Source organism: Lutjanus erythropterus, chromosome 16 (genome assembly GCF_056507025.1).
Source record: "Lutjanus erythropterus isolate fLutEry1 chromosome 16, fLutEry1.hap2, whole genome shotgun sequence".
Classification (NCBI taxonomy): Eukaryota; Metazoa; Chordata; class Actinopteri; order Lutjaniformes; family Lutjanidae; genus Lutjanus; species Lutjanus erythropterus.
In genome coordinates, this window is record NC_139332.1 from 4,152,499 (window position 1) to 4,172,473 (window position 19,975).

The window sequence follows — 19,975 nt, forward strand, 5'->3', positions numbered from 1 at the left end:
CTCTCTCACCCCTGACGAGACCGAGACAATCAACAGGAGCATGTGCCATGACCCAAAAACTGCCCGTAAATTTTACGTGGTCGGTCCAGAGATGACACCACAGCAGGGACGGGCAGTCAGGCTCACCATCCTGCGGTCCTTGATGGACTCTGTCCGCCTGCCAGTGAGAGGACAAGGTGAGTCTTATAGAGTGTGTAATGATAGCTCTTTAGCTATTGCATACCCTAATCCTAACCTATGACCCCGTCATGCTGACGCTTGTGAAGGCAGAAAGTATCATTTTGGTTTTAGTCTGGTGATGCGAGGCTAGAAAACCACCAGTGAAACAAGACAGTAAGTGGAGTGATGATCATGTGAAACATTCAAACACACAGTAAGTTCTGTCTTTTCCACGTGTGAATGTCACCCAGTTTTACATTTTTATAAACTACAGGAGCAAAGAATACAAGCTGACCCTCTTACCGCCCCAACATGAGAGTCATGCTACACAAAACACCACAACAAAACAACAGCGTACATATGATAGGAACTCAAAGAAGCTTTGGAAATTTCAGTGTGTTGCACATTGGACTACACGACCAGTCACATACCCAAACCTATAAAAATACTTCCATTTACTCTGTTAAATGATTTAATATATTGTGCTAATCTTCCAGAGAAGAAAAAGAACTGACATAGGACAGAATAGGATCCTTAGTTTTGTTAAATTTTACGATACTTATTTCTCTCTGAGAATAGGAAGGAAATTTCAAACAAGAGCAGTACCTAAGTTCTGCCACTAGGGGTCTCTCTTACATTAAAATAATATGTGGGAATTGTTTTCTTTATTGTTGAATAACTACTGCAGATGGAAATCCAGTTTAGGTGACTCAGACAGAAGTTATACTCAGGGATTAAGTTATGCACTGAGTTTTATTCACATTATTATTATTTTTTTTTATAGTTTTTTTTAATTGGTTTTTCATCTTATAAACACAGATAACAGAAAAACAAACAAATCCTCCCCAAACCATAAGCGCTGCAACATACATACATACACATACATATACATACAAGAGACGACAAGAGACAGGCAAACGAGTAGCACATATGAAATAAATAAAAGGGCAATCAGCCCTCTACTTCCAGGGATGGATGATGAGTTTTAATTTCTGTAGGAAAGTGTGCAATGGTTCCCAGATCCTCCAGAATCTGTCCGATTTATGATTAAGATCATGAGTCAACTTCTCAAGAGGTATAAAGGCAGAAATCTGCGATATCCACATGTCGACTGTAGGGACCTGGGAAGTTGACCACCGTAGCAAGATACATTTTTTAGCCAGGAACAAGAGAATTGTCAACAGAGATTTGGTATTCATGTCAAAAACATTGTCTGAAGTGTAGTTTAGAAGACAGAAAAAGGTAGTGTAAACTGTTTACCAGTAACCTCCTGGATTACAGAGTGAACCCCCTTCCAGAAGATCTGGATATGTTCATATTACCAAAATAAGTGGATAAATGTACCTTTATATATTTTACATTTATAACAAAGATCGGAGGTGTCAGGGAACATTCTCTGGAGGCGAACAGGTGTGTAATAAGTTCGGTGGAAAAATTTAAAATTTTGTTCATGTATAGAGATTGAAGTACCATTTAGGGAAAATCCCGCTGCAAATCCTGTCCCAATCTACAGGACTAAACGTCACCTCCAGATCGCGCTCCCACAAGAGCTTCAAAGAATCATAACCTGATGAATCACTATAAAGCAGTGAAGCATAAATCTTGGAAATCAATCCTTTGGGAGATTTGGCCAAAACAATAGTATCTTCCAGCTCTTACAGCTCCATACGGATCTTGCCTGTCCTCAAAAGAGACCCTATAAAGTGGCGAATTTGGAGGTACTTATAAAAATCTTTATGAGGAATATTAAAATCAGCCCTGATATGCTCAAATGACTTAACAGAGTCAGAGACCAGCAAGTCCATGAAATTTGACAGGCCCTTAGATGTCCACTCCATCAAACCGATGCTCCTAATCTGTGCTGGTAAATCCGGATTCAAAGTCAGGGGGGACCAGAGAGAGATGACGGGAAATATTTAGGTATTTCCTCACATCTCGCCAGACCAGTAATATATTATAAACAATTATGTTATTCTTGAGATTGTTTAATTGGTCTATGTTATTGATAAAAGGAAGGGAGTTAAGCCCTCTGGGGTAACAAGATAGGGATTCAAGACCCAACCATAGGGAATCTTTCCTGTTCATAAACCAATTTGTCATCATTTTAAGTTGCACTGACCAATAATATAGTTGTAGATTGGGCAGGGACAGGCCTCCCAGATCCTTCGGCTTAGTAAGTACAGAAAACTTAACTCTTTGGTGTTTATCGTTCCAAATAGCACGGGAGATTTTGGAATACATAGTTAAACCGAGGAAGAATATTCATTTTTATAGTGTTGATTCTCCCAAGGAGAGAGGTTGGTAGGGTGGCCCATTTTGTCAGATCCTTCTTAACATTTTGAATTAGGGGGGCATAATTAGATTCAAACAGATTATTTAAATCGGGAGTGAGAAAGATACCTAAATATTTGAAGCCCTTCCTGGACATCTGAAAAGGGGATTGTATTAACATATCCTGAGGGATATTAAAGGGCGTAGCAACTGATTTCCCTAAATTAATCTTATTACCTGACAAGGCACTGATTGTGGCTATGGATTCCAAAACAGCCGGAATTGATGTCTCAGGATTATTCAGATATAAAAGAACATCATCTGCAAATAAGGAAATTACATGGTTTTCTTCACCTATCCTAATTCCAGATATATCAGGATTAGTTCTGATGATCTCGGCCAGAGGTTCAATATATAGTATGAACAATAAAGGTGACAGGGGACATCCCTGCCTGCAGCCCCTACACACTGGGAAACCATCAGACATCAGGCCGTTTGTGTTAACTGTGGCTATAGGGTCGGAATAGAAGGTTTTAATCATATTAATGAAGTTGGACCCTAGACCGAATTTTTCTAAAACCAGAAACAAAAAGGACCATTCCATTCGGTCAAAGGCCTTTTCGGCGTCAAGGGAGACTATCAGAGTTGGGTTTTTATGAGAGTTAAGATACTGAACGATATTAAGTGCGCGTCGTACATTGTCTGTGTCGTATCTTGATTTCACAAAGCCTGCCTGATCTGAGTTGATTATTTTCGGAAGGATGTTTTCCAGTCTCCGAGCCAGTACTTTTGCCACAATTTTGTAGTCCACATTGAGGAGACTACTAGGCCTAAATGATGAACAATCCAGAGGGTTTTTATCCTTTTTTAAAAGTAGACTAACAGAAGCATATCTCCAGGAGGGAGGGATGCCACTATTTAAGATACCATTAATGGCAGGCATAAAAATTGGGTGAATCTCTGGCCAAAATTTCTTGAAAAATTCCAATGGGAACCCATCTGGGCCTGGACACTTCCCGTTTGGCATAGATTGGATTGCGGTCCAGACCTCCTCCGGTGTGAATGCAGCGTCTAAGCTGGATCGATCCACCTCCGCAATGGTAGGTAAGGGAATATTGTTCAAGTATGAAGCAATGTCGGCATTGGCCTTCTCTGTACTATACAGGGACTTATAAAAATCACGAAATGTACATGTGACATCCCCATTCTGTGTTCTTATCATGTTAATTGAGCGATCATTATTTAGATTTTTCAATTGGTGGGCAAGCAGGCGACTGGATTTATTACCAAATTCATAATATTGCTGTTTAGTATAAAGTAATAATTTCTGGACATGACGAGTATAATCTATATTAAGTTTAGTCTTGGCAGCCACTAGCGCCTTTAAATTGGCTGGTGTGGATGAATGTTTATGTATTTGCTCTAGCCTAGTCACTTCTTTTTCAAGATTTTTTCTGTTTTCCTCTAATACTTTTTTCTGATGAGAACTATAGGAAATAAGGTGTCCACGCAAAGGGGCTTTAGCTGCATCCCAGATCGTCACAGAGGCCACCGGAGAACTTTTATTATCATGCCAGAATTGTGATAGGTTGTTCCAGACAAAGGTGCAAAAAGAGTCGCTATTCAAAAATGACGTGTTGAATCTCCAAACGGGAGTTCTAGGAATGTTAAATACTGGGTTAATGTACAGATGTACTGGAGCATGATCTGATAGAACAATAGAGTCTATACGGCAAGTCTGGACAGAATGCAAAAAGTTTTTGGGAACAAAAAAATAGTCTAGTCTAGAGTACGAGTTGCGAGGATGTGAATAAAATGTGTAGTCTCTCACTTTAGGATTTAAATGTCGCCATATATCTATTAACCCAGTATCTGAGCATAAATTTTTAAGAACAGCAGATGATCTCGGGTTAGAAACGTTTGCAGAGTAGGATTCATCCAGAGAAGCATTCATTATACAATTAAAATCGCCGGCTAAAAAGCCCAGGCCATTGCAGTGATGGTTGAACATCAAAATCATTTGTGACATAAACTGGGGTGAATCATTATTTGGGGCATAAATATTGAGAATAGTCACATGTTGTTCAAAAATTGAACCCCTGATCAAAATAAATCTCCCCTCTGAATCCTTTTCTTCATGTTCTAAGATGAAAGGGAGGTTCTTATTTATAAGAATGGCTGTACCTTTCTTGTTCTGTGAGTGGGAAGAGAAATAAACTTTGCCTACCCAGTCCCTCTTAAGTTTCAGATGTTCTGTATCAGATAACCTAGTTTCTTGAAGTAAAGCTATCAGATTTTTGTTTTTTCAAATATGTTAAAACCTTCTTTCTTTTAATTACATGGCCCAATCCCTGGACATTCCAAGTTGTGAGTTTAAGTAAACCAGACATGAGAACTGCAAAGCTGGAAAATAGTTGAATAATAGGTGCTAAGAGAAGAAGAATTACAATAAATTATATAAAAGGGTAAACCTGGACTCCAGTCGCCTGACACAAGGAAAATAAAACACAAAAAATCTGACCAGCAGCGCTTTCCCTCCCCTATCCTGTCCCCAAATGACAGGAAAAAACTACCCCAAAAGAAGTCACTAGGCATCCTAAGCATAGTCAAATACTAATTTAGTAGATAGATCACAGTAACAACTAAGACACTTGAAACAGTGTCCATACTCCAGGCTGAATAATGAACATCACTGAAAAGCACCCCAGAATAGTGGGTTTCGCGAACTGTGCTTGGACCCAAACAGTTGTGCAAAATTTACCATGAATACAGACTGCACGCAAAACAAAGGCATCTGGATTGTTAAAGTTAAATTAAAAATGCAAGTACTGTATGCATAAAACATCATGGAAAGAAAAAAGCACAATGGTATTCACTCAGAGTCCATGTGGCAGTCACAAAAAAGTGCACAGTGTTCAGTGGGGGTTCAGTGTACAATAGGTCCATCTTTCTCCAATATGACTGGTAATATTAGAGAAGAAGAAATTACCTCATTTAAGAGTTTCCAAGAATGTAGCAGCAGACTCGGGGGTGTCAAAAAGTCAAATCTGCCCTTCATGAAGACACCGGAGGCGGGCTGGGTAGGCAAATCCAGGGTACTTATTATGACGGGCCAGCGCTCTCCCCACGGTGTGAGCACAGCCTCTCTTTGGGAATATCGTAGAAACCGCACCAAGACGAAGTTTTATGTTGGCCACGGTTTTCTAAGTCATCAATTTTCAGCTGCAGTTGCTCCACTGTTTTTGCCATGGTGGCTATGCGGGTGCCGTGAGCACCGTGACTGTCCTCTGTAGCGGAGACCCTCTCCTCAGCCTCTTCCATGCGCTTTTCCAGGTCCTCCACTCGGTTAGAAAGAGCCGATAAAGAGCTCTCCATCGAGGTAACAGATACTTTTATTTCGCTCAGTGCGCTGTCAATGGTGTCCAGGCGAGCGCCGACTGATTCATCCATGTCGTTCACGCGGGAGGCCACAGACTTCACTTCAGCTAGGATCTGCTCCATAGTTGCTTGATCAGTTAGCGCTAGCTCTGAGGTGTTAGCATCACCTTGCTTAGCCTCGCTCGGGGTGTGTGCGGTCGCTTTTTGAACAGTTTTCTTCTTAACGGCAGAGCCCGACGATGAAAAAATAGGAAAATCCTTGTCGCGCTGTGGTCTAGGCATCTCTAAGGTACAATTTGGCTGATGATATAAAGTTTACTTGGAGAAAGTTACAAAATTATGTGAAGCCTGGAGCGGAGTAAAGCCTCAAGCGTCCATCTTGGTCCGGATCACGTGACCGCCCCCTATTCACATTATTGCCATGGTTGTAGGGTTTTTGGTTTTGGTCTGGTCTGCTTTGTGTTTCTTTTTTCTTTGTCTCCGCTTCCCCCTCCCTCTTCCTTCCAGGGCAGTGTGTGTGGCAGCGGCGGCAGTCATTGGCTGGCTCAGCCTAATGAGACGCACCTGGCTCTCATCATCACATTCCCCCTGCTATATGAGCTCAGCCAAGTCTCCACTCCTGTGCCGGACTATTCAGTCGCAGTCGGTAACGTAGTGCAGCAAGTTCCAAGTTCTCCTGTGGACTTATGGTGTTTTTTCGTGGCTCTAATCTTCAGTGTTTTTGTGCAGCCTTCAGTGTTCTTCCCGACCGTGCGTGCAGCTCTCGAGCTCCTGAACCAACGCCAGCTCGGTTACCCCCCTGCCTGCTCTGCTGCGCCAGCCAGCCGACCGCATCCAGCACCTGCCTTCGCCTTCAGTTGTTTTTTGTCCCGTGTGAAAAAATAAACTTTTTGAAAACTTTTCACTATCTCTGTCTCTGCATCTGGGGTCCAGGCCAAACTCAATTATGTTTTGTCACATTCACTGAATTTTAATGCAGATGTTACATCATACTGTAGCTTTGAGCTTTGTAATGTGTAAACATGCAGACAGCAATCCGAGTTCAAATAATTTATTAATTTTACAGTTTCCACACTTTAGAAACAGCAAATATAAGTAAATATAAGTAAATAGTAGTGTTTGCTAACAAGTTAGTCATTTACTAATCGATTATTACTATTTTGATAATGATTAATTGTTTTGAGTCATTTTTTCAATAATATTCTCTGATTTCACCTTCTCAATTGTGAAGATTTCTAAACTGAATATATCTGTGTGACAAGATGTTTAAGGATGTCAGTGTAATCTCTGGAAAACAGTGATCAGCAAATTTCACCATTTTCTGTCATTTTACAGACCAAAACAATAATCGCCTAATAATCGATTAATCAAGAAAATAATCAACATATTAATCAATAATAAAATAATCATTAGTTGCAGCCCCAGTCATAACAGCTCAACATAATAATGTGCCGTTCCACCGCTCCCAAAAGGCCACAAAAAAATCTATTCATGCAGTTTTAAAAGGACAGTTCAATCAGCATGAGGGTGAGTAGATAATGACTGAATTTTCATATTTGGGTGAACTGTCCCTTTAAGTGAGACATTTCTATGTACTTGCCAGGGATGTCTTCTATACAGTAGCTGCAACTTGATTATATGACAATAATAATCACAATAATGACATGAGTCATAGTAAGAAGTGTAATGGTCACATTTAGTTTCAAGTTCTTCTCTCCACCAGAATGTGTAAAGACTTTATTGTGAAGGTTTAGACACTGTAACATCACAGTGAACCAGTTTTGGATGTAAATCCACCTTAGCTAGATATGAAGCACTTATTATGCAGATAGTGAAGTCTATAAGTATGAATGAGGTCACTTGAGAGCAGAGTTTTATTCAAAGCAGGGAGGTTCTCTAAAGGAATTCTTTCTCCAAGACTCCAGGTAATATTTACTGAATGATTGGTAACTTTTTGCAGAGAGCTGTGGCATGTGTCAGACATATCAGTGATTTATGTGAGGAATTGGGCATGAGGCCTTATCTGAGGCTGTCTGTGTGAATTATGGGAGCAGCTAATAGAAGTTTCTCACTCCGACAGGTACAGTTTCCCTCAGTCCACAGTCAACAGTCTCAGGTTGCCACTCAGCAAACGACTCCATAAAGATTAGTTTTTAAAACATTCTAAATGCCCCCCCCCCCCCCAACCCACCCTCAATGAACCATATTTCAGACGCTGGCCTACTTCTACCTCCATGTTCGGTCTTCCTTACTCTATAAGTCATTTTTACTGTATGCTTGGTTCATATTTAACTCTGTGGCTCATGAGCAGACTACAGCTCCCACTTTTTCTACCCAGTGGAAGATAGTTGCAATAACCTTTACATGGAGCTGCAGGGTGTAGGTGACGTCTGAGAAAGAAACCAAGCCAAGTACCTAAAGCTGTTCTAGTCAATATTTTTATATGAACCTGTTTGTTTTAACATAAAGTGTGTATTGTATAATATTGTGTTTGTCCCCCTTTTGCTGCCAAAAACAGTCCTGACCCGTCGAGGCATGGACTCCACTAGACCCCTGAAGGTGTGCTGTGGTATCTGACACCAAGATGTTAGCAGAAGATCCTTTCAGTCCTGTAAGATGTGAGGTGGAGCCTCCATGGATCAGACTTGTTTGTCCAGCACATCCCACAGATACTTGATTTGATTGAGATCTGGGTAATTTGGAGGCCAAGTCAACACCTCAAACTCGTTGTTGTGCTCCTCAAACCATTCCTGAACCATTTTTGCTTTTTGGCACGGTGCATTATCCTGCTGAAAGAGTCCACAGTCATCAGGGAAAACTGTTTCCATGAAAGAGTGTACATGGTCTGCAACAATGCTTAGGTAGGTGATACATGTCAAAGTAACATCTACATGGATGGCAGGACCCAAGATTTCCCAGCAGAACATTGTCCAAAGCATCACACTGTCTCTGCTGGCTTGTCTTCTTCCCATAGTGCATCCTGGTGCCACATGTTCCCCAGGTAAGTGATGGACACACACCAGCCATCCATGTGATGTAAAAGAAAATATGATTCATCAGACCAGGCCACCTTCTTCCATTGCTCTGTGGTCCAGTTCTGATGCTTTCAGTGGTGCACAGGGGTCAACATGGACACCCTGACTGCTCTGCAGCTATGCAGCTCCATACACAACAAACTGTGATGCACTGTGTATTCTGACACCTTTCTGTCAGAACCAGCATTAACTTCTTCAGCAATATGAGCAACAGTAGCTCATCTGTTGGATCAGATCACACGGACCAGCCTTCACTCCCCACGTGCATCAGTGAACCTTGGCCGCCCATGAACCTGTTGCCGGTTCACCATTGTTCCTTCCTTGGACCACTTTTGATAGATACTGACCACTGCAGACCAGGAAACCCCACAAGAGCTGTAGTTGTGGAGATGCTCTGACCCAGTTGTCTCACCATCACAATTTGTCCCTTGTCAAACTCACTCAAATCCTTAAACCTGCCCATTTTTCCTGCTTCTAACACATCAACTTTGAGGACAAAAGTTCACTTGCTGCCTAATATATCTCACCCACTAACAGGTGCCATGATGAAGAGATAATCAGTGTTATTCTCTTCACCTGTCAGTGGTCATAATGTTATGACTGATCACTGTAGACTGGTCAGTGATAACTCCTGTTCTTATAACCTGGTGAGTTATATTTATGACGTGATAATTTATTGTTACATAAAACATTTCACATTACAGCATGATCATTTATACTGTTATAACGTGATGATTTATTGTTTTAACATAAATTGTTTCATGCTATAACTTAAAAAATTATTGTTAACGTAGAAGAAATCTGACATTATAGTGTGATAACACTGTGTTATTATAACCACAACTTATAAGAATTTAAGTTATCATGCTGTAAGAATATAAATCATAATGCTAACTTATATTGTTAGTGTCATAACTTATATTCCTACAACATGATAACTTATATTTGTACCACATGATAACTTATATTTTAACAGCATGAAAACTTACATTCTTATCGCATGATAACTTATATTTCTACAGCATAATAACTTATATTCTTACAGTATGATAACTTATATTGACATGGTGTTAAAACTTGGTGTTACATAAAAGGATTTATATTATAGCTTGACAACTTATATTCATAACTTTTGTCTTATATTTTCATAACATATTGTGTCAAATAATAATATGTTATAATTTGAAATGTTTCACGTTATAAAAAGAAAAGGAAAGTTTCTTGTTATAATGTGATAAGTTTGTATATCATAGTGAAGTGAAAATATGTTGTTATAATGTGCAAAATGTTGTGTTATAACAATAAATTTGTAACGTTATAATGTGATACTGGTCTGTTTTTCTTTTTCTGCAATGGCAACAATATACTGCTGTACCCTCAGGTTTGGTTTTACAGGCTTAAACTTTACTGTTCTGGTTCATGGGAGTTATAGACGAATTTTATGTTCCTGCACTGGTGCTTTTTCTAAAAAGAAACTGTAATTTGACTGGATACTGTGTAGTTCTGTATATTTCTGCCCACAATCATGGAGGAAGAGTTAAGTTATTAAAACTGTGTATCTTTACTAGCTGATAATAATCCTTCATTTTGTGAAATGAGCACAAAGAAAGTCATGTAAACCTCATGTAAATTCAAGATATTCTTTGAGGAAGAAAAGAAAAATGAATACATTAGAGGTGATGTCATGACTGGGTATTATTTGATAGTCCCTGTCTGAAATTGTAGTTCAGTTCATTTCAGTTTAGTCTAGTTTAGTTTTCTTTATCAGAATCAGTAATTAGTGAAAACTGACTGCAGCTGCGACAGTTTGCAGAACGATTTGCCTTCAAAATAAAAGCATAAATCTAGTCAACTCACAAAATACTGTTGGCGCTGGTCAGATTTATATGATTATACAGTATATCTAATACTGACATATGATGAAATTGTGACATATGTGACAGACAAACTCTTGCCGTAAAATACATACAAAAGTAAGTACAAATTCCTTAATTTCGCAAGTGATGTTTTATTGTGAAGGGAGTGGCAGGAAGTGTTGGTTGTGGTGATGTGTGTGACTTGTCAGCGGTGTGTTGGGACCATGAGAGCTGTGCAGGTTTGACTGAAGAGCTGTTCCTCCTCCGGCCTGGAAACAGAGCAGAGCAGCGGCTGTCAGCTCACTGATGGATTAACCTGGAGCTCTTATTTTGTTAACGCACACAGGTACGTGTTTCTGTACAGTTTATTCAAAGTCCCACTCACATGATAATGTGCTTTTTAAAAAAGACCTTTGCTGTATTTCAATTTATCTTCGAATAACTGAATGAACTGCATAAAAATTATGTCAATTTTATAATATAACAGAATCTGTGTGAGGACATTTTTCATACAGAGCAGGTCTACACTCTTTATAATATCAGTTACTGTAGTGTCCACAAACTTATTTATGTGGTTTTATGAGATTATCTATCAGGGACAATCAAAGATAACACTCAAGATTACAAGACTAGTCCCATATTATTATAATTATACTTACAATTATTATAATTATTAGTAGTTGTAGTAGTAATAGTAGTATTATACCAGATATATCATAATATACTACTTAAGTTGTAGTTCGGGTTGGGCAGTATATCAATATTATATTGATACTGTGATATGAGTGTAGATATAATCTTATTTTGGATATCATGATATCATGATATGACATAAGTGTTGTCTTTTTTGGTTTTAAAGGCTGAATTACAGTAAAGTGACGTCATTTTAAGAAACTGTTCTAGTTCTATTATTTGTTTTTACTCACTTAGTCATTATGTCCACATTACTGATGATTATTAACAAAATGTACATTGTGTTCATGTGTTGTGAAAGCAGCAGTATTCATCCCTACAATATTGCTGCAATATTGATAAATATTGATAGAGATATAGTGATATTTGATTTTATCAATATCGCCCAGCCCCGTTAGACGTTGTTGTTTCAGCAGTAGTAGCAGTTTTTGTTTTTTAATAGTAATTGAAAGTAAAAGTTTGCATTAGATATATCAGTAGTAATAATTTTAACAGTAGTGATAGTAGTGATTAGGAGTAAAATTCTTTATAATAGAGCATCAACAAGTAGTAGTTGATTAATGGATTAGTTGATCAGAAGAAAAATAGTTGGCAGCTATTATGATAAGTGATAAGTGATTCGTCGTTTCAGTAATTTTTCAAGCAAAGCTGGTTCCAGCTCTTTAAATGTGAGGATTTGCTGTTTTTCTTTGTCATATATGATAAAAAATGAAGAGTCTTTGGGTTTTTGACTGTTGCTTGGACAAAAGTAGAAATCTGAAGATGTCACTTTGGGTTCTCGGAAAATGTGATGTTCATTTTTCACAAGTTTTTGACATTTTATAGACTAAATGATTGATTGTGAAAATAATCAGAAGATTGATCGATGATAAAAAGTAATCATTGTTTCCTGCCCTAAACTTTATCACAATATATATTGTGGCATAAAATCAAGAGGACAGGAATTTCTGTTTGCGACTAATACATGAAATTATATACCTGGAAAATCCAAGTACTTCATGACATTGACGCAAAAAACCTATAAAATACAATAAATCAAATCTCTGATTGATATTATCTTACGGTATATATTACCATATCGTCCAACTCTATAATACTAGATGCTATTTTATACACCAGCAGCAGTCTAAGTATCACTGAGCGTATTTGAGATAATGTCAGCAGTAGCAGCAGTACTGGTGTTAATAGTAGAAGTAATGTCAGTGAATCATTCATCAGACCAGCAGCAGTATTTGCAGTAGTATGTGTGTGCAGCAGTAGTATTAGTATTTGGTAAAAGCAGATGCACCCATGGAGGTAACAGTGATAATGACACAGAGCAGCTGTGATGATAAAGGGTGACCTCAGCTCTAACAGGGAGCAGAGAGCTGAGCCTGTCCAACATTATCACACCATGCTAAAGGAATTCAGCTGTGTAATCTGGCAGCGGTGGTTGCAGTGTTGTCTCCCCCTTGTGTCCACGAGAAATCACTGCATCCTTTACTAACTCTGCCGTTATCTTCTCTTATTTGTCTCCAGGCTGAGCAGCTGGACCGAACCATGACTCTGCGGTGGCTCCTGAAGGTGTTGATCCTGACTCTGGCTCTGTCAAACCCAACCAGATGTCAGAAGAGACGGAGGAAAGGACAGAGAGATGATAACCAGATCATCGTTAATGATGCCAAGAGTAAGTGTTTCAAATAGCCCTGAAATATGTCAGTGCTGTATATCAGCTTCTCTAAATATACTGTCCTCACTGATAAAATCTGAAAACGGGTGATTATCTCAACTTGATCAAGTCTTCCATCATCTGAACCTGAAGTCATGTGCCTTATTGTAAATACTAAGTATTAATTGACTCACTATCATGGGTAGCCAGTCAAATAGAAAAGTTGATCTTTAAAGGAGTGTTTGTTAGTATAGAGGAACACTATGACTGGCAACAGAGTTGACTTTGATTTGTTATACCATGGCCTCTATGACAGTTTCATAATGATCATGATTAACCTCAGGTACTGTGGTGTTTAAACTAATAAGAAACACGATACAACCAGCAGTCAGCTGTTTCTCTTTATCTTCTGTGTGGTAGAGGCTGAGCTATGTGAAAAATAATTCTATATTTAAATATATGAGCACCATCATTAGTAAGCCTAACTTTGAGCCCAGTTAGGGCTAAAATTGCAATATGTCCAAGTATGATATCCAGATTACAGGAGCTGCAACTTTTTGATGACGGTAAACTGTGTCACAACATATCATCATAAATGAAGCATATAAAAGCATCCAATTATTTTCTCCAAATATAAGGGAACATACTTGGTACAGACCCCAGCAAAAATCACATCACCATTTTTATTCATTTATTTATTTTAGTGAAAATTAAATGCAAAATTTAAATTGTGACTCATCGCAATTGCAACATGTGTCAGACTAATCACAATATATATATATATTTTTTATTATTCAGCCCTACTCCCAGTGCTGGCTTTTTGAGGCCAATATTCATGTTGTTATATGAGAGTAAATTTGTATTGTAAATTGTTAAATATATATGCTGATAATTAATATATTCTTATTGAGAGAATATAATCTAATAATATTGACAAGGACAGTTTATTGGTTAGATTCTGCTGGAAATTAGAGCAATTTTGTTAGCCAATATTGGTCTATTACAGATATCATTATCTGCATACATGATGTCTGATCTGATCTGATATGAAGAGTTTTGATCCTTTTTTTAACAGATTATAATACAGAAAATATGCTTGGGCTGCTTTAAATCTCTTGATTATGAGCGTTTTTTAAATAGTTCTTTATATTACCAGTGAAGTAAAACACCAATGAAGTTTACTGTTCCAGTGCACTGATGTAAGTTTGGATGATGAAGGTTATTGTTAACCTGTAATTCACTCATTACTTGTCAGAATCCTTAAATCAGTAGGAATCATTTACAGTTCACCATAATAAGAGATTTTTCACCACAGACATACTGATATTAAAGAGTAAATCTGATGTTAAAAATGATAGTAATTAAGGTCTGTTTAATTTAGTGTAGCCGAGTCTTTCCAATGAGCCAACATGGACAACATCAGCACCCCGACTCTGTTTGACCTGCATGGAACAGAAACTTAATTAGTGTTAAGCTGCTGTGACAAAGGTCTGTTCACACTATATGGTGAGCAGTTGTTAAGATATCACATTGTAGGATGGTGAAGGGACCATCAGTGGAGTCTTACTCCTTGGGAATGATGCAGATGCTCTGATAGAAGCTGGTTAGAGAAGTTATAATGTACCACAGCACAGCATCCTTCAAACCTCCCTACATGATGTGCTTTGTCTCCTGCTCAGCCCTGATCTGCCCGGTGGAGATCATGTTCATCGTGGACAGTTCAGAGAGAGCCAAGTCTCAGCTGTTTGAGCAACAGAAGGACTTCGTCCTGCGCTTCAGCACCAAGCTCATGGAGCTGCACTCGTCCGGCTGGCGTCTGCGTCTGCGCCTGGCGGCTCTGCAGTACAGCAGCACCGTATCTGTGGAGCACAACTTCAGAGACTGGCAGGACCTGGACGTCTTCCAGAGCCGTGTGGCCGCCATGAAATTCATCGGCCACGGCACCTACTCCTCCTACGCCATCAAAAACGCCACCCAGGTGTTCAACCGTGAGACGTCCTCCAGCAGCCTGAGGGTGGCGCTGTTGATGATGGATGGGTCGGACCACCCGCGCAGCCCCAGCGCCGTGACGGCCGCTGCCGAGGCCAAACAGCACAACATCAGGATGTTCACCATCCGGCTGTCGGACCTGCCAAGGGAAGGTGCCATGGGGACAAAACTGCGGTCTATCGCCAGTGCCCCCCCTCAGCAGCACGTCTTCAGCCTGGCAGACAGCCACCTGGACAACAGACTCTTCAATGAACTGGTCAGTCAAGTTTGTGTTGCATCAGTATTGTAGTCTGCAGGTCATCTTAAAGTATGACCTGATAGGGTGGGGCTGCAACTCTTGAGTATTTTCTCAATTAATCGATCAGTTGTTTGGTCAGAAAATGGTGACAAATGTCGATCATTGTTTCCCAAAGTCAAAGTTTCCCATGTCTTGTTTTGTCCACAACCTAAACATTTTCACATTGTTAAAGAAACCAAAAAATACCCTATCTGAAGTTTCAAAGATAGGAAGAATCCTGCTTTCCTGTTACAGAAGCAGTTCCCAAACTCAGAGCTGTACCCCGTCTCAGACCTCAGATCTTTTCTTAGGAAATCCGACCTAGAGCTGCAAACTTGATTATTCAATCAGTACTGGCCCTGTCATGCCTGTATCTGTGTTTTAAATGTACACAAAACTGCCTGTATCCATGACGACAGTGTATCACTTGACTTGTCACTGGCTGGCTTGTGAATGGACAAGAAAAGACATGCGTTAAGTTTTAGCTTAGTCAGAGGTATAAATTTTGTCTTGAAGGAGAGGAAACGCCATCGTTTTGGGAAGTTTTCTTGACAGTAATTGACCAGTTATAATGGTTTGAATGAACGGGACATGTTGGCGGTCGATATACCCGTTGATACATGGTCTGGAAAATTTGAAGCATCATCATAATCAAAGTCAGTCATACAGACCTTCAGCAGTGTTGCTGCCATTTCTGACAGTTATGTTGAATTTAGCCAAACTTAGGATTCCTAACTAGAAAGTCTTCAGTTAGGATGCTTCTGTGATAACTTAAGTCCTATCCTGTATAAATATGTTTTTTTTCCTAAATGCAGTCAGGGAACATGTTTCTGTAATACCAAAAATTCCAAATGTCACTCTGGACTAAGATAAGAGAGGATTTCAGACTTTTAAACTTTCTGTAATGAGGCCTCTGGACCCTGTCTCCCCATGTTTTTGTTTTTTGTTTTTTTTTGTCAAGTGACTAATGGGGACAATTTTGTGAAATGTCCAGTATTGAGAAGGAGCTTGCTACGCTACTAAGCTACAGTGTTATCCCTCCAGCCAACTTAGAATGATTGTTAGGGTTGGTTGATATGTTAAAATTTGTCAGCCCATCCATCGGCGATTGTCAATATATGGGAGCGTGTTGTGGAGCAGCGACTGTCACTCTGCAGACCATTACATTCACAAATTCATAGTCTGTCTCACCAGATGCACACAGCTGGTACAAGTTCTGCTTTTGGTTGCTTGCTACAAGTGGCATTGCAACATCTGCATCTACGTGTTCAAAGTCCCTGGGAAACAAGAAAAAAACCTCCAAGCTGCAACCTCCATGCTAAAAATGGAAAATTAGCATCTGGTATGCTAATGGTGTGAACGTAAACAAGCTAACAGCTCTTATTAGCATGTAGTCATTTTAATGGCAGAGCTTGCCTCCCAACGTGCAAATGTTTCACCAAAAACTCTTGACACTATTTTGCAGCAGCACTGTCACTGCATCCTGGGTTTAGCGCCACTCAAGACGTTTGTGATTGGTTTAAAGAAATGCAAACAAGGCAGGGTGTATTTTTTCCTCCATAGCAGAATGTGTATGTGTGGAGGCAGATCTTTCTGCAGCATTGAGTGCTGTGGAGAGACTAGCAAAAGAAAAGGACAGATATTGCCCCTAAACTCTTACCAAAAAAAACAGCCAACGATGGATTCAGCCCATCATCGATATATTCGTCCAATCACCCAACCCTAACAGAGATAGGCCTTTTTGTTAAAGAGTAAGATCCTTTTTGTTTAACCAACAGCTGATTTATCTTTCTCCCCAAACTAACCAGACTCCCTTTGCAAAACTGTAAGGGTTGTCGGTATGTAGCACTGGTTTAGTTGAAATTAACCGCTAAGGTGAGGGGGGTTGCGCTTCAGAGAAGCAGCAGGAGAAATGGCAAGTATAGCCAGAATATTTTCACATCTGCCTCACTGACTTTAGGGTTTATTAGGGGTTTTATTAGGGTTTATTTTGACCAAACCAGAGTTGGTGATTTTTGGAACAGTGGAAAGATGACCCAAAATAGTTTTGGTGAATTTTTTTTTTTTGTTAAAATTGCAGTCTTGCAAAGTTTGTTGAGCAGAATAAATCATTTGTTTCTGGTTAAACAAAAAAGGATCTTCCTCCTTAACAGAGCGCTCCATCTCTGTAGGGATCCTTTCCATAATGTTCAGAGACTTAAATAACAATCAGAGTCTGCAACGCTAAAACAAGCACTTTTAGTGGACAGATTGTGAAGGTGCATGAGTGCCTGGAGAGATACGTTACAGCTCAGTTTCACTTCAGTCGGCTGCAGCGCTCTCTCTCCATACTGGACCAATTTTCCCAAAATTGTTGTCTCTACACTTACAGACAACAGACACACAAAAACATAAGTTAATATCTAGATTTAAAGATACCAAAGTTTCCCTTTAAAAAGCTGGCATCACAGAATTTTTACTTCTGTTTTCTTAGAAAATTGCTCAAACCAATTAATCGATTATCAAAATAGTTGGTGATTAATGTAATAGTTGACAAGTAATTGATTAATCAATTAATCACTGCAGCTCTACTCTGATGTTACACTCACAAATCTACAGGCTTTCATATTGAGAAAACAGAGATAGAGCATAAAACAAGCAATTAAAGCAGATGAAGTATAGACACACAATGAATACAATGCAGGATTATATACACACAGTATGAAACGTACTGTTTTTGAATGAACTGTTTTGTTTACAATGAAAACTCAGAGTGCCTTTAAATATAAATAAGTAGATATGAAGCATAAGAACCTCTACAGTGTGTTTTGTGTTAGTCCATGTTTATGATTTCTCTCTGTCTTTTTTTTTCTCTCAGAACACAATTGTCAAAACTGGGGTAAGTAGTCTTACATATTACATTTGCACTAAACACACTCAAGATGAAATAAACAGTAATAAATCTAAAGATACATTCAGCAAACTATCAGAATTAGCTTTGAGCCCTTGTTTCTGCTACTTATTTTTTTGCTTTGTATCTAAGCACATTGTTGATTATTTAGTTTATATTTGGCTCTTTTTCTGTTTCTTTTATTTCAGTGTCCACAGCCAAAGACGTGTCTGTGTGAGAGAGGGGAGAGGGGTCACCCTGGAAACCCAGTGAGTTCATTATAGTCTGCTCATTTATATCATCCTGTCCTGCTTCTTAACAAGTCTGTCTGTGCTAACATCTATAACAACCTGTGTTCAACCATTTACACAGTGTTCAACACAATGTTTTTGCACAAAGAAATAAATAAGTTGATGTATAACACCTGCAGAAATTAAAGGTAGTCCCAAATAATTACAAATTTGTCACAGACAGTGTTTCCCAAAGCTTATAAAATTTTCCCTAACTCAGCAAAATTCGCAGATCCGCAATTTTTTAGGGTGTTTCAGACAACAAAAAGATAAGAATCAGAATGAGAATCAGGGTTCACTGCCCCCAGTACAACGATGTCACAACTCAAAGTGTTTTTTACAAGGAAAAAAAGCAACTTAATGCTTTGACTTTGGACATTATCTGTTGACGTTTCGAAAGTGAAATTCTTGTGTCTGGATGGATGACATCATCTGGATGGCAGCATATGTCGCTCCAGAATCTGTATGTACCTTTCTGCATTAATGGGGTCTTCACAGATGTGACAGTTACCCATGATGCCATGGGCACTAACACACCTTCATACCATCACAGCTGCTGTCTTTTAGTTAGTGCTGGTAACAATCTGGATGGTCCTTTTCCTCTTTAGGACATGACGTCCATGATTTGTGAAAACAATCTGAAATGTGGACTCATCAGACCACAGGACACTTTTCCACTTTGCGTCAGTCCATCTCAGATGAGCTCAGGTCCAGAGAAGTCTGCAGTGTTTCTGCATGTTGTTGATATATGTCTTTCTCTTTACTGACAACGGTTCTCCAAAGTGTTCCTGAGTCCATGTAGTATCCTTTATACAATGATGTGGGTTTTTAATGCAGTTTTTAATGCAGTGCTGCCTGAAGGTCACAGACATTCAGTGTTGGTTTTCAGCCTTGACCCTTACATGCAGAGATTTCTCTGAATTCTCTGAATCTTTTCATGATATTATGGATTGTAGATGGTGAAATCTCTACATTCCTGCAGTTTTGTGTTGAGAAATGTTCTTAAATTGTAAGTCGCAAATTTGTGAACCTCACCTCATCTGTACTTGTGAACGACTCAGCCTTTCAAGGATACCCAGTCATGACACTGTCACCTGTCATCAATTAACCTGTTTACCTGTGGAATGTTCCAACCAGGTGTTATTTAAGTATTCCACAACTTTTCCAGCTTTTTGTGTAGTGTATAATTACAAAAAACACAAAAGTGTATCAGTTTGAACATTAAATGTCTTGTCTTTGTGCTGTATTCAATTAAATACAAGTTGAGAAGTATTCAAATCAATGCAACATTGCATTGAGTTTTTATTAACGTTTGACACAATGTCACTAATTTTTTTGGAATTGGGGTTGGGTTTTCAGTTTTGGTTTCCGCCAAAAATAAATTGGTTCAGAAGCTGAAAAGTTGGTTCCAAGCTGGAACCAAAAAATAGCAGGTTTTCCTTTGGCACCAAAGGAGGGGTGTCATATTTTACAGGTTGATGTGTATTGTGTAGTGATGCCATCCTTGATA

The 19,975-nt window shown here is 39.0% G+C and overlaps 1 protein-coding gene across 1 annotated transcript in view; it reads left to right on the forward strand.

Moving 5' to 3' along the window:
- Positions 1 to 10,961: 10,961 nt before the first annotated feature.
- The window catches only part of col28a1a (collagen, type XXVIII, alpha 1a), a 39,308-nt gene continuing 30,294 nt past the window's right edge, over positions 10,962 to 19,975 (forward strand). The window contains exons 1-5 of the mRNA XM_084738718.1: positions 10,962 to 11,045; positions 12,911 to 13,058; positions 14,720 to 15,285; positions 18,164 to 18,184; positions 18,385 to 18,444. Coding sequence (XP_084594844.1) covers positions 12,932 to 13,058; positions 14,720 to 15,285; positions 18,164 to 18,184; positions 18,385 to 18,444 — 774 coding nt within the window. The 5' untranslated portion in view covers positions 10,962 to 11,045; positions 12,911 to 12,931. The remainder of the gene's footprint in view (positions 11,046 to 12,910; positions 13,059 to 14,719; positions 15,286 to 18,163; positions 18,185 to 18,384; positions 18,445 to 19,975) is intronic.